General features: G+C 35.9%; 1 protein-coding gene across 1 annotated transcript in view; it reads left to right on the forward strand.

Annotated features, from left to right (window-relative positions):
- Dip-lambda (Dpr-interacting protein lambda) overlaps positions 1-16,706 on the forward strand; it is a 302,631-nt gene that overhangs the window by 280,451 nt on the left and 5,474 nt on the right. Inside the window, exons 7-9 of the mRNA XM_076809859.1 lie at positions 1,592-1,778; positions 8,168-8,299; positions 16,029-16,151. Coding sequence (XP_076665974.1) covers positions 1,592-1,778; positions 8,168-8,299; positions 16,029-16,151 — 442 coding nt within the window. The remainder of the gene's footprint in view (positions 1-1,591; positions 1,779-8,167; positions 8,300-16,028; positions 16,152-16,706) is intronic.

The raw sequence follows: 16,706 nt of genomic DNA on the forward strand, positions 1-16,706 counted from the left end.
TAGAAAAACATCCATAAATTTTAATATATTAATTAATCATCTAAACCCCCCACGCGAGCTGGTTGAAGGTGTAACTATGGAACAGCAGGCCCGAAATCAAATTTCATTTTTTTTATATAAACTACACGAGTGTAGTTTCCGTTGTACGTATCGATTTCTTAAACAAATTATTTTTGTAAAAATGGAGCGCTTTAGAAGAAAAGTTTCGAAAATCCGCGGATAAGATGGACAGTTTTTCGAGCGTATTTAAAAAAATTTGTTTTCAATCAAAGAATCCGTACGTACAACGGAAACTACACTCATATAGTTTATAACAAAAAAATGAAATTTCATTTCGGACCTGCTGTTCCATAGTTACACCTTCGACCAGCTCGTGTGGGAGGGTCTAGAAGATTAATTAATATATTAAAATTTATGGATGTTTTTTCATTTATTTTTTTGTATAGTCTCTTAAGACAGCGTACTAAAGGTAGGTAATAAATTTGTTTTATGAAAACTGTAAATTATTCCTGAAAAAAATTCTTAAAAATGGCTTACTTCTCCGGCGGTCACAGTGGTGTTCCCCTTTAATCACTGGCGATATCATTGTTGTTTCAAAAACTACTAATTCTAATAATTAAATGGATTTAATATTTAATAATTAAGCCCATTAGAACAAAGGACTGAAAATGATAACGGAACCTGTAGGTACTACTAGCAAAATTGACAAACTTACCTAGTTTCCTATAATTAATTATTGTTCAGATTAGTTAATTAATTTTATAGACTTGCCATTGGTATTTATTTGTTACTGCCAAAAGCTTGGACATCTGCAGTTTATTTTCCCCACGCAGGAATATTTTCCTGCAACGCGTGACCATTTCACACGCTTGCAAAGACAACTTTTGAAAATCGCCTACTCGATTGTCATCCCTTATAGAGTTTGAATCATAGGACGTACCTATATTCGCGCGATTAACTCCGCGCGGCGATCATTAAAATGGCACGTCTGTATTATACGCGACATGTGTACTTACACCAGCAAAGATAATTTTCCGCTCTAGAACGAAGCACCCGAGACCATTTGCACTTTCCGAGCGGCCCTTACGTAACGTAGCCTGTACGCAGTTACTCGACGTAATTAGTTGAGTCGAAAGTTCTCCCAGCTCCTTCTGCACTCTTAAAAGGGTACCTAAGGAAGGGTAATCGCCACTTTCCCGCACTATTTTAAAAATGGCCACACCTAACAAACCCTAAAATGATCCTACAGAAATAAGAATTGCAACTAAAGCAGAAACATTTTCCAAAAACAGCACCGTGCAAGTGTCTGCTTTACCCCCAGAGGGTGTTTCGCCTACCCTTGTCACCTGAATTATTTCTGCCATATTTAAAATTTCACGAAAATGTTTCCTACAAAGTTGAGGGGGAGATTATTGAGAGGAATTTTTAAAAAAAATTTTAAAGTACATTTATTTACCTTGAAGGACTTATTACTGAAAAAAAAAATCGTAGCCAGATTTTCAACAGTTGACTGTGAAAATCTTCCTTGACATTTTTGTCATAAAAGTCACGATGCCGATCTTAATGAAACTTTTAATCGTTATATTTTCAGAAAGGATACATGGAAGTGGTCATACCTCCTGATATTATGGACGACGAATCCGCTGAGGGTATGGTAACGAAGGAGGGTGGAAGTGTGAAATTGAAATGCATCGCGACCGGCTCACCGAAACCGACTGTCACGTGGAAACGAGAGGATGGCCGGAATATTATTCTCAGAGAAGACGGACAAAAGCATTGTAAGATGCCACGAATCAATTTCTTTACTTTAATGCCCGTCTCTGCGCCCTCAGCAATCAAATCTCGAGCCGTCCAACAAATAATGTAGTTCCTCTGAGAACTGATAAGGGAAGTTCGGCAACTCGGAAATGCAAAAAGGCTAAAACTTTGCAGAATTGTGGCTCAAGTGATGCTAATAACGTAACTATTTTTTTATTCGGCAATAAAACGGTTCTAAGAGCGAAAACACCCACTCGAAAAAAAGGCGAGGTTTCAGATTATCGCGAATATCTACGGGACTGTAAAAACTATCAAAATGAAGTTACATTCGAAGGTCTGTGGTTTGTTATGTCCTATAAAGCGGCGATAAAGATTTAGTGAAAAAAATTTTTTTTCAAAATTGATCCCCACCAACGTTTTTTTTTCGATAATTTTTTATCGCCATATTGTAGGATATCGAAAGCCGTAAAACTTTGAACTGAACTTTTTCTTCTATACCTCGATTTTTTGGACCTTATAAAGCAGGACACTCCCTTAAATTCCCTGGGCATGAAAACACAAGGCGGGCCACATGGAATATAAAAATTAGAAAATTTTGAGTTAGTAACCTTCCGTTGTTGGAATCGGTAAGCAGATCGCAAAATGGTACATATTAGCAAATATATTTCACCTCTCAGTAAGCACACACTCCAAATTAATAGGAACTATTCTTCTACGAGCAAGTTCACGTTGTTTCACTAATGCGCAGTGTTATATACGAATTTTGGTAACAGTATAACCGTGGAGAATTACAGCATAATTTCGAAACAATGCCAGGAAGAAGTATTTCAGTCCGTATTTGCTAGACTGCGCTGCCCTAGAATTAGCTGCTGTGTACGATAAACAATAGAGACTCCTAAATTTTACTTACAAGATGACCCAAGGCAGATGCATAGAATTGGGAGAATAGACGTGACAAGATAGACAACATCCGTGGCTCATTGTTGTCGAGTGGAATTGTATTTTCTGCGTGGTTTATATTTATAATCAATCTTCTATTACAAATTAACAGAAAATTAGCTTCACTGCAGTTTTGCAAACACTCGGTAAAATCTTAGAAAGCTAATTATTACCTGGGAACCAATTCAAGGCAGTTAACAACTCTCAGACAATATTATATAACATAAATTTCTATGTAATATGTTTTTGGCAATCAGATACTTCGATTAAGGGGGTGTAGGACTATTGAAATCTTGAAAAATCGATTTTTTTTATTATTATTAATTCTCAACGTGCCATGCTTTGTGAACATTTGCAACAATGTTTCCTGAAGAAATTCGAATAATTACGAAATTATAGCGCTGAACGTAATTGAGTGCACCGTGGAGTAACGGCCTCGCAGAGCGGTATTGGCGTAGGGGACTACGCTTTGAAGCCGTTTATCTCGAAACTACATTTTCAAACACGTTGTACATGATAACTCTTGAACGAATTAATATTTTCACTTAAAATTTTAACTGAAGCTGTAGAATTGCTTTCTCTATCGTGTGGAATTGCCGCATCAGCGTTGGATGTGTGTAAAACATTTTATAATTAATTAAAGACAATTTTTCCCATAAAAATGTGGGGAAAAAATTGATTCGCGCGTAACTTTTACAATTTTTGTTTAAATTCGTCCAGAAAATTTCACACGATTACTGTTAGTGTAGAAATTACTCACACCAAAGCATTTTGCTTTTGGATGATTGGTTCACCTGGGGCTATGTACACCGATTACAGCTGCGCGCTACGCGGGACCGTCTTTAGCTTCAAATAACTTGAATAATTTTCAACGTACTGACACTTTTTTTATTTTACATTACTTGTAAAAGCGTACGTAGAAAACTGTGAAAAATGCCGGTATGGTGATTGTTTGGTATCTAAGCAATCCAACCGGCAAGAAACCGTCGATTTCAATCGTTCAACAGCCCTATATACCCCCTTAAGGGGAGGTTCCGGTCTAAATGTCGATTTTTTTTATTTCATTTTTCGAATGTTCCATCTTTTAGGAATACGTGTTTAAAAGGATTTGTTGAAATTCGTAAAATTCCCGAAGTTATAGGCATTTGAGTAGCGGCCACTCGGCACTCACGTAAAACTTTAAACGCGTTTTTCTCGAAACAGTGTTCTCAAAACGGTGGGCGCTGTATCTCCAAAAATTATTATCCGATTCGACTGAAACTTTTTGTATTTCGAAGAATATACTTCTGACTAGGGGGAAACCAGAACAAATTACAAAAAATTAAAAATTTATAACTTTCAAAGGCGTTGAAAGGACGAAAAATACAGGGGAAAGTGATTTCAAACTTGAAGTGTCGTTATTTTCTAAAAAAAATGTCATTTTTGTAATTTTTTCTAGTTCCCCCCTAGACAGAAGAATAATCTTCAAAATAAAAAAAGGTTTCAGTCGAATCGGATAATAACTTTTGGAGATACAGCGCCCACCGATTTGGATCAATTTTTTGACGCCTTGACTTTAACGGCTACCCAGGGCCGTTTGCAATGATTAATTATAAAACAAAAAATATATTTCTATAATCTAAGACATCCTTAATACAATGAAACAAGTCCCACTAAATTATATATAGTAGTTTTCCTTTAATTAATTCCTAAATATCACCTATTTTTTTGGGCTCTAGACCGGAACCTCCCCTTAAGAAAGATTTTATTTTAGTCGTAATACCTGCAGATGAAAGAGATTAATATGAATATCGAATAACCCAGGGTGTCAACGAAGGGTTAATGATAAATAAGAATAGTATATGTAGAAAAAAAAATCGTATATCTAATTTCCATCACAAAGAAGAATGTCACTTTCAATGAAGCCTTGGTTCTGGGTCCGATTAGACCCACTGTCCCGCTACACGCAGTTTAAACTTCAAATTAAATAACACTCTTTTCCTTACAATTACAACAATATTTTTCTCGATTTCTGAAGTTCTCTGCTACTATTTATAATAATTACAATCGACAGCGTTGCACTTGGGTCGAGAAAGACCCAGCCACCACCGACCGAGGGTTAAGGCGCGCGTGTATGGATACACATCGCGATGGAACTAAGAAGATGTTGCAGAACTTTTAACTCGAGTCCGACTAATACACGGGGTGATAAAGCCCTCGATTAAATCCACAAATCCTGTCTATTCCTGGAACTTTGCTCGATCCAGGGAGGAAAGAGAGACGGATAGCGGGGGAGCATTATTTCAAAGTTCGAGGAGGGCAGGAGCTCGTCGAGTTAAGAAAGGATTCGCGGAGTTTAACGGTGTGAATAAAGATATCTGTTGAAGCAAATCACAGGGGGTGAGAGAGGGAGAATTGCCAAGGAAACCTAGTAACCCTTCGCTCCAACCCGTGATATTCCTTTTGCATCATTAAACGGGTTTACGTTTAAAGGGAGGTAATTGAAACCATAAGCCATGAAGTATGGGCTTGCTTGGCGCACCCGGCTGGCGTTCGATAATTTCGTCAATTCCCTCATTAAAGCCGAGCCCCACTGGCGGCTACCGAGGGAAAAATATCGCCCGCGCAAAGTATCGCGCGGCGCGTCAATGTGGAATAATCGATTGTCTCGCGGCTCATTGTCGTTAATTAATTACTTTGTAGACAGTAATTTACGTCCCGGCGTGTGCGTGGGACATTTTACGGTCCCGTTTTATTGCCGAGTACGTGTCCTGCATCTATATAGAACGTCTCCTTTATCAAGACCGCCGCTAAATTACCCACCGGATCCCCGTTGTCAAACCGGATCGTAACGCTCTCCGTCCGAACATTTCCGCATCCTTCTTTCAATTATGATCGCGGCGCAACGTTCGGAATGGCCCCGCCAAGTGTTACCCCCGCGGATGCAGCCTTAAGGTCTACGCGCACGTGTCAGTGCCGTGACGGTTCGGTGCCGTCAGTGTTGGTGGTAAAAAAATATCGTTTCCCTGTTTTTTGGAATAGAGCAGTTGTACACTTGTCCCTGTCAATTACTGACGCTGAAACAACCAGGCCATTGACACTGGCGGTATTGAACTGTCACGGAACTGATATGTGTGAATCCGCCTTTACAGGCGTGCTGCGTGTTTCATTTAAGGGATCTCGCTACTTTTACGGCTTTAAAATTATCGAACTTTATTTTTGAATTTTCTGAAAGTATGAAGTGTGTAGGATGTTTATGTAAAGTTGTATTGAGAAGTTCGTGACATTAACGAGGTTATAAGACTTATTAATTCATCGTCACAGGATGAACTTATATGGTGGCTTGTATAAATACCTGTGTATTAGGTCATCCTATAACTTTGTACCGAATTTTGCATCGAAATTTAGATGAATACTTCAAACATGTCTTTCAATTTTATGGAAAAACGTAAATAATATTATACATATATATCCTATATCATATATCATATATAATATATCATATATCATACATAATATATCATATTCATCATACATAATATATCATATTCATCATACATAATATATCACATATCATATATCGTATATCACATATCATATATCACATATCGCATATCATATATCACATATCACATATCACATATCACATATCACATATCACATATCACATATCACATATCACATATCACATATCACATATCACATATCACATATCACATATCACATATCACATATCACATATCATATATCATATACCATATATCATATATCACATATCATATATCACATATCACATATCACATATCATATATCATATATCATATATCATATATCATATATCATATATCATATATCATACATCATACATCATACATCATACATCATACATCATACATCATATATCATATATCATATATCATATATCATATATCACATATCATATATCGTATATGATATTCTCAATCTTTGATCCATCAACTAGAACACTCTTATCATTAAATTGAATTAGATTAAAAATTCCCATAATAATTCTATCTTACAACTATTGATACTTACCATCACGAATTAATATAATATGAATATTATTAAATAAATTCATATTTAAAGAATTCAAACTACTAACAAATAAAAGTATATTCATTAACTTAATTATTTTCATTAGCCTGATAAAAATAATCCTCTTATTCAATTTATTTGGACTTTTTCCATATATTTTTACACCAACATCATATATCATATATCATATATCATACTTTTATACCTATATATAAATTACGTACACTGTGCGATGTTATTTTATAAAATCACACATCTTTCACATCAATTACAGACATACAGGGTGTCCCACTAAGGAGTGGACAGCGCGATATCTCTTAAAGTATTGTCGATAAAAATATAAAAAAAATAGGGAATTGCATGGTTCGAGGGGGCCCATTTATTAGCGCGAACGAATTTTGTTTTCGATTATTATTTTAAAAGATACGATGGTCAAGTTCGGTTTTTCAAATGGAACTATTTTTTTTGAAGACCTGAGTTGATAGTGCGTTCCAAGACAAATTCAATAAGCTTTAATGTATACACTTTATTTCCACTGGTTTTTAAGATATTGCGCTTGCAAATTTACTGATTTTCACTGCAAGAAACCCCTCTGGAATGGCAAAAACCGGGGGCGGTCTTACTGGCGCCACGGGTGGCACTGCCTGTTGAAATGGATACTTACCTGCCAAAGGTCTACGCCAGAAATGGCAGGCCCAAAGGCTGGACAATTCTTTTCTTTTGACACAATCTGCTCCCTATGGTTGAAATTTAGTCTAGCAACTTTCACTCCTCCTAATCTAACCAATCCAACTTGCATCCCTCCCAAAAGAACCGGCCATCCGAGCGTAGAAGCAAGTGCGAAATAAAAGTAACGATGCGCTTCTCGATACCGCAGATGTACCTACCTAAGTAGCATTTCTGACGGAAAAGAATTGTCCAGCTTTTGGGCCTGCGAACCCTGTCGTAGACCATTGGCAGGTAGGTATCAGTTTCAACAGGCAATGCCACCCGTAGCGCCAGTAAGACCGACCCCGGTCCTTCCTATTCCAGAGGGTTTTCTTCCAGTGAAAATCAGTAATTTTGCAAGCGCAATATCTTAAAAACCAGTGGAAATAAAGTGTATACATTAAAGCTTATTGAATTTGTCTTGGAACGCACTATCAACTCAGGTCTTCAAAAAAAATAGTTCCATTTGAAAAACCGAACTTGACCATCGTATCTTTTAAAATAATAATCGAAAACAAAATTCGTTCGCGCTAATAAATGGGCCCCCTCGAACCATGCAATTCCCTATTTTTTTTATATTTTTATCGACAATACTTTAAGAGATATCGCGCTGTCCACTCCTTAGTGGGACACCCTGTATAAAGTATAATTCAGATTAAAAAAAAAAGGAAAAACGCCAAGGTTGGAACGAAAGGATTGGAGCTAAGAGAAGGTTTTTATTTTTCAGCTTTGAAAACGTATTCGCGCGAGACTTTGGAATTAACTGGAGTCCTTAGGCAGGAGATGGGCACATATCTTTGCATAGCCAGCAATAACGTGCCCCCGACGGTCAGCAAACGTTACTCCGTCGACGTCCACTGTACGTATCACTTGTCACGTAGCTATCAAATGTGACCGGTTCACTATCACTGTTAATTAGCAGCATCTGTCCTCACTCTGCATGCAGGACTACTAAACACATAGGAGCCTAGTTACTCCATTGAACTTAGAAGTGCACAACATGCATGTTTACAACAATCTAATTGAATTGCACAGAAAAGCTTCTGAACTTACCATACATTTCCTTGCAGTAGATAGTAAGATTCATATTATTCATGTCGACAGGAACTTTTCGAGAGTAGCATTGAAAAAATTATGCCACAGCAAAATAGAAATCTGTGAATGGTCTCTATAGAGCTTCTTTTAAAAATTTCATTATACCTACATATATTTTTAACCATATAGTAAAGTCTTCATACTTACAAGGGAAGATCCCCAACCCGGAAATTTAAAAAACTATGAAACTTTGGAGATATATAGAGGATATATAAGTATGTATTGCGCAATTATTTTTCTGCCCAAATTCACTCTCAGGGGGTGAAATTAATCTCTGAAAATCCGGCTGTTTTCCGATTTTGTGTTATAACTCGCGAACTGTAAGTTACCAAATGATAGTCGTAATTAAAAGAAGTAACCTTTATCTGTAAACTTTTTTCTATCTCTTACAGTTCGCGAGTTATAACACAAGATGAAAAATATCCGGATTTTCAGTGATTTCACGCACTTAGAGCGAATTTGGGTTGCAAAAAAATTGCGTAATACATACCTATGGTATCCATATTTTTATGCCTGCATATTTAACTTAATACTAGGCTTTAAGTATTATGTTGGTAGCACTGCCCTATTCTGGAAACTCCCAATCCATGAGACATAATTTTTAAGAAACAATTATTTCTAATGGAACTATCTTATTCTTCTTACCTTGCAGTTTCTTACTTTACAGTTTAAACTTTCTTTTGGCCACTACTTTAGCTGTATTCATTAATAAAATCCAACATATTAATAGCACAAGTGTCCACCTTATGAAATAATAATTTTCAATTTAATTTTTGTGATTTGCCAAAAAGGAAAAGGGGAAAAAAGGATCAAATGAAAAAAGGTTCTCTAGCCTTGCAGTTAACAAAATTCGCGTGCCAAGTAATAATAAGAATAAGGAGTGCATAGTCCGCACATAGCCGTAGTAATAAAGTGATAACCGAAATTGAAACAAGAAATGTTAATCGTGTACGCTTATCTTCCTATTCATACTAATTACGGCAATGTTTGCGTTTCTGCACGTACAGGCGGTTTAATTGCAAACCGACAATATGCGTAAAGCAGCTACGAAGCAGGGCATTAAACCCAGAAGTTTATTTAACGCGATGGGCAGGTATGTCCAAAGCGAGAAAATTGCATACGTTTTTCACGCAAATAACTTCGAACGAGCGCTTAACGTACGTTCCTGAGAAATTCTGCAAAAATGACAAATATTTATACACTACGTATCATAACACGGTTCGGCTCCATATCAGTACCACACAGTACGATATTACACATGCAATTTAGCGCACATACAATTTACAACACATGTAGTTTAACACATTTTTTTAGTGCACATCAGGATAGCGCACAGCAAGGTTTCACAATTCACGCACAAGATAGAACACAGAATACAGTGCCAATACAATTGTAACAACAGAATTACATATTTGTAAAGCGCGCCAAGCGACAAGGCGTTCGCCGTGGAGCGTCTGGTCGAAAACAGAGGATGATCGAGGTAGGCCTCCGTCCGCAGCCGACTCGTCGAATAAAGTAGTTGTAGCTAACCAAGTCCAACGAACGCCACGTCTGCGTTTTATTAACCTTCTCCGATTCCCTTACACAATTTATTCTCCGTGTCATTTAAGAAGGAACCCGTTTCGCGCATGTGGAATGAGCTCATTGGCTCCGAAGAGGCGTTGGTGGGGGTACAGCCAATAGTGGCTTCTCCCGGCACCAATGAGCATCAACCTGCGCAGAACCGGTCTAAACTCGTCGGTCGGTGAGGTTCCTTCTTAAATGAGAAGGAGTATAGGACACATGCAGTTTAACGCACATTTTTTTAGCGCTCATCAGGATAGCGCGCAGCAAGACTTCGCGCGCAAGTTAGTACACACAAGACAGTACACGTACAATATTTAGAACACATGCAGCTTAACAGACATTTTATTTAGTGTACAGCAGGATAGCACGGTAAATTTGCCGATTTCGATGAGCTTCACATATGTTGTCAAGGTGGTCATTCTAAACAACAGCTCCCTTTAAACTTTTTGGCGGTCGGCCTTAGTTTCGGAAATATTAATAAAAAAAACTTTCGGCATAATATATTGAAAGCTACCTCCTCACCGATTTCAATGACCTTGACATATGTTGTCAAAAACATATGAAACACTTTCGGCATAACATGTTGAGGTAAACGTTTACATTAGGGGAGGATTCTCCGATTTCAATGACCTGAACATATTATTAAGGTCCTCATTCTGAACAACATTTCCCTCTAAACTTTTTGGCACTCGGCTTTGGTTAATATTCGCAAAAAAACTTCACTTAACACTAGAACTACAGTATTTCCTCGTTACGGGCTCAGTTTGGTGTACACGGAGAGGCTTCCTCCTCCGTCACCGAAATCGCAGAGGGAAGGTTCCTCCTCTTCAAGGAAAGCTGAGCCAATCAGGCACTTTGGCGCCTCCCAAAATTCAGATGTCTTGTCCACCTTTGACATCGAGAAGGTGGACAAGAATAGAATTCAATCGACTATCGACTATAGTTGTTCCATCCTAAGAAAAACCTCGTTCGCGCAGGGGTGATTCTAAGGAGGCGCTGATTGGTCCGACTCCCCACTTAACCGCCTACGTTTCTCTCCGTCTTACCGCCTGTTACCTCTCTGTCAACCGTTCCGCAACCTGCAGTGTTGACATTGACATCGGTCACGTCCCGCCCTTGGAGAAGCAGGGAACCCGGCAGATAAATCGCTACAAACAATCGCCTGCGTCGGGCCCGTAAACAGTAGTGGGGGGCTGCGCAGATCGCTCACAAAACGGTATGGACGTTAGGGTTTTTCTTAGGATGGATTCAGTGTAACAAGGTTCGTCTGCTTGGATCGAGTCAACGTTCGGAATACAAACGCGAACAGAGCAATTCCTCACAATTTGATCATCGTGCGGATCAGAATCTATACATCTAAACAATCATGTAATATTAGTTTGGCGGGTGATAAGAACGTCCGATTACACGCGTTCAGCAAAGTGAATTGGGCCTTACAACCCCGAAGGGAAACGTTAAATTTCCACGCGCGTGTCGGTACGAACATTATGTAGAATAGTAATGCCTGGGGAAGACAGGATAAAAAGCTAGTAAATTATAAATCCCCTCTTTAGATGTGGTTTAAATCGTCATGGTATCAATCCAATTATATTATTACCATTGGGGCATTAAAATTTTCTTTAATTTCTTAAATTTGAGATCGACTTTTGTTCTTGCAAAATGCAAAAAGTACAAAATTCACACAACAGGTTTATACAGGTACATAATATCAAATTCTAACTGCAAGGTGAGAGCTATGGAAAATTAATGCAGGGCAGTTTAATACTACTTTATACTCCATGAATACGATATAATTTCAGAATGTACTAATTTTACATTACAACTGAAATTACCATTTTATCGTGAAATTCGCGTACTAAACGACGGCAATTTTCGTATATTGGCTTAGATATTGACTCCGCAGTGAATACATTAGTCGCATTAAATGACTTTCGGTGCTCGATCTCGAATCCACGTTCTCGTAACGCGCGGCGAGGAGCCAGGAGCAAGAGAGACAGCATAATTAAAGCAACGTAAACACGGGAATGTTCGATGCTATAGGTACTACGATTCCAGGATTAGCAACCGACTAATACTCTATGCCTGTTGCAATTACTTTACCGTACCACTAGATTCCCGAAACAGAGATAAACCAACCCGCCATTACTAGCTGCATTAATTTTAATTTCGGTTTCTATTGCTTTAAACACTTAATAGCTATTTAAAGTTGTATATCCTGCAGGTGTTCCTTATTTGTGCCTCACCTATTCATTAACCCCCGGCCCAAGAAGGAGGAGCATATTTTTAATTTTTTTTATTAACATTTCACAGTAGTTAATTTTTTTTTAATAACATTTCACAGTAGTTAATTTTTTTTATTAACATTTCACAGTAGTTAATTTTTTTTTAATAACATTTCACAGTAGTTAATTTTTTTTATTAACATTTCACAGTAGTTAATTTTTTTTATTAACATTTCACAGTAGTTAATTTTTTTTATTAACATTTCACAGTAGTTAATTCTTTTATTAACATTTCACAGTGGTTAATTTTTTTTATTAACATTTCACAATTCGAAATAAAAATTATAAAATAACTGAGTCTCAATCGTAGAAGTTCGTTATTATATGAGATCAGAAAACTGAATTTAATATTATGTTGGGACTATACTATCCAGTGCTGGATTAACCAATAAGCAAAATAAGCACGTGCTTGGGGCATCAGGAGAAAGAGGGACACAGAAATTTTCTGAAATTTAAAATCTAACTTTCGTTAGAAACACTTTTTAGCTAAAATATCGGAAATGCCTAAGGAATCGTAAATTAATTTGAAGTGAACACCCTGTATAAGAGGGCCTCAAAATCTTTTAAGTGCTTAGAGCCGCTAAAGCTCTTAATCCGGCCTTATAATAAAGAAATAAATAATGTGATATAATAAGTTATTTCGTACTTCTTAAAGTTTTCGTAACTTACTTTTTTCAGTTAATAAGCCGTCCTTTTTGTGTCGAGGATTTTTTAAATTTTTAGTTTAACGTATTTTACTAGATAGTTAACTAAATAGTTACGGATAGTTAACCATACAGATTGATAGATATGTAGTTAAACTAGAACATAGAATCTGTTCTAGTTGCATTGAATAGTCTAACTTCAAAAAAAATTCCCCACTTTACATTCCCTTTGAAAACGAGATATTTCGTAATCTTCTTAGTCTGCTGAAATAATGAACAAACAGGACAATTTAATTGGGAATCTGTACATTTCGCATCGGAAATGAACTTAAATTATACAAAGTAATTTTCGTTCGGTTTTACTAATTGTACAGTGAAAATTATGAAAGATAATTTAAAATGAAGCTTTCTTATTGATTACAAGCAGCGAATTACTGTTGTATTGAAACAATCATATTTGCGATTATATTACAGAAAAATTTCAATGCGAATGTATGGAAAATATATGGTTTATTTAAGGAAGCAGACACATATTAACTACATGTCTATTGTTACATTACAGACACATATTAACTACATGTCTATTGTTAAATTAGCAAACCTTGTTTTGCATAAAATCATTCATGTCACCACCGTTGCTTTGAAGTGTAACATGTTAATTTTAACGACTTTAAATAACGTGCGAGCGTAAATCAGTTTTTTAACTAGCAATGCAGGAATTTAACTATTCGGAAAATGGCATTTAATAATGCAGAGAAATAAATATAAAATAAAAAATTAATTTTCATAATGCTGATCCCTTTTTTTTCATCAATCGTATAACTTGGTACATAGGGTTCGCCTAATTTGGGATTTTTAAATATTTCCATTGCTTTTTGACGATACGAAAGCAAATTCGAAAAGATACATAATAAAGTAAAAGTTTTTTTAAAGTCATAATTTTCAATATTTCAAAGTCGTTTATATTTTGATAGGAAACTTATTTACATTTACCGTTTAGGGAGCACATAATTTCTGTCCTAAACACGTAGTAACTGCTGATTCAATTTCGAGAAATTACTCAAAATTGTGTAAGCTAAAATTGTCGTCAGAACTTAATTCGATGTGGAAATTGTTGCATTATATTTAGATGATCATTCAATATGTTCATTTTAAGTAATTAAACATTTAATTATTATAGTTTAAGAACTATTATTGTAAACGTTACGAGTACTTATTTAACAAATCCGAGTCGAGTAGATAAATAATACAATATTAGTTCCACCAAGATGTCGACTCTGATTCTGATATTTCCAGTACTTGTGAAAGTCGCGATATTCCTAAAAGTAAATTTATGTTCAATGAACTGGAACGTCCGATTAGTTTTAACTAAAAATAATTCGATGAGTTTAGTTACGAAGTTCGCCTCGCAAAAATCCAATAAATCCACAACAGTCAAAATATTCAGCAAATTGAGAAATTACAAATTCGACTAATTCTCCAACTTAAATCTGTGACTCTTTAGTCGCTAAAGTTCGAGACATATCTGACTATTCAAGTTTGAAGCTAAACCTGAATGAAGCTGAAAACATCCTGAATGCAATCCAATTTTTCAAATCGATTAATCGACTCGATCTCTTATAATTTTGAACATTATGTAATTCTGTAACCAAATGTCAAATATTTAATCACTGTGCGAAGGTGGATGGTCGCTAATGACTTCATTGTAAAAAAAAAAAAAATATCTGAGTCTTGGAAGCGATGTTATTCTGCTCAGGTTTAATTTCTCCCCCTAATTTGTAAGTTCTCTGCTTCTCAAAGGTTACAAATTGAGGTGAAGTGAGGTGAGGTGGTAAGAATACCAATGAGGATTTTTCAGTCGAGTTCTTGAGTCCTGCGTATCACCTGCATAGACCTGCTACACGGAGCATGCAGGCGTGCAATGCGGAAACGTTGCACACACCATTAACTTAGGAAATGAAGTTTGATATTCTCGTGAAGCTTAGGATACATCAGTTACTATCAAGTTCTAATGCGTATACAAATTCTAAATTCTAAAAATATGTCGCGTGCATGGCGTATGCACACATCACACATTTTTACAAAGACATTTTATTATGCTAGGCACGAGCAAATTCGTTATACCACTAACAAAGGAGTAATTCTTTGAACGAGTAAATTTGGTAAAAAAAAACGAGTAAAATTTAATAATAGGAAGACGTTAAAAATATAATTAATTAAGAGTTAAAAATGAATCAGTTGTTTTTACTTCAAGAGAGACACAAAAGAAGTCCAGTAAATATCTTATAGGGTAAAGGACCCAATTACTGACACTTAACCAATTACTGTCACCTTAAGCTATTTTACTTAAAATAACAAATAAATAACCGTTGTAAAGTCATAGACAAAAAGAATTAAGTAATTCAACCTATAATCTATACTATAGATTATATACTATAGTTTATTTACTTGTTATTTTAAGTAAAATAGCTTAAGATGACAGTAATTGGGTCCTTTACCCTATAATAAATATAATGTGTAGTAGGTGTTATATAAAATGGAATGATATTACGCTTAGAAACATGTTTGCAGTCAATCATTTACTCAATTATCATTAAATGCATGAATATGTACATCAATTACTTAGTCCTTTTAATTTTGTCTTTTATAAAACATCTGTTTATTTATGGCATGTGCACACATTAATAACTATATATAATAATTAAAAGAAAAAAAAGTACAGAATATAAAATCTATAATTTCTCCAAAGAATTGGGTCATAAATAAGGTGTAACTTTTCTAATTTTTTTTATTTATTTTAATATTTGCCCACGTTAAATAAATTTTCACTCATTTTCCTTACTACATGATTTATAATAGGAAAACAGTCGAGAAGAAGAAAAAAGAAAGTCAACATGTTAATGTGTAAATAGAAATAAAAATTGGGGTATGCCAGACCTAATTAGGTAGCAAAGCTTTCACCTTATTATTTAAAGATTAAATTCAGCATATTTTGTTCCAGTTCCACCTGTTATAAAAGTAACAAGTGAACTAGTAGCTGCGCCAATTGACAGCGATGACGTCGTTCTTCAGTGTCAAGTTGAAGCTTCTCCACATGCGATGAATACTTGGTACAGGAACACAGGTAATAAACACTTAAGGCATGTATCTTACTATATTTAGTGTCGCTATTACAAGTACACAAATGTATAGAACACAGTACTAGCCCTATATAATAAATAACACAAATATGCCTGGTAATCTAAAATTGCTAACAAAAGAATAATTTATAAAAATTTATTAAAACTGTTTACAAACTTGGCATGCGCGCATACATGTACTGTATGTACTACAGTAGTCATCAAAGTGGGAAGGAAACTTAGTAAAGTTGTCGTGAATCCAAAGTAATAATTACTATTCAAAGAGTAATCAAAGTCATATTACTATTTTTTATCTATCTTCTTTATCGGCACTTTCAGCGGCGCAAGGTTTGGCGAAATATCTAAATAGTGATGGGATGAAGTGTATCGAAAGTAGGTTCGAATCTTACTGGATAGTTTCGAACAGTTCACGAGTACTTTGAAAGAAAAAAAACAATACAGTAAATCCCCGTTGTGAGCCCGACGAACGGGGCTGGCGATGGGCTCACGGTGGGTTACGGACATGATTCTCTCTTCCGTACCCGCCGGCAACTTCGCGT

Source organism: Andrena cerasifolii, chromosome 4 (assembly GCF_050908995.1).
Source record: "Andrena cerasifolii isolate SP2316 chromosome 4, iyAndCera1_principal, whole genome shotgun sequence".
Taxonomy (NCBI): domain Eukaryota; kingdom Metazoa; phylum Arthropoda; class Insecta; order Hymenoptera; family Andrenidae; genus Andrena; species Andrena cerasifolii.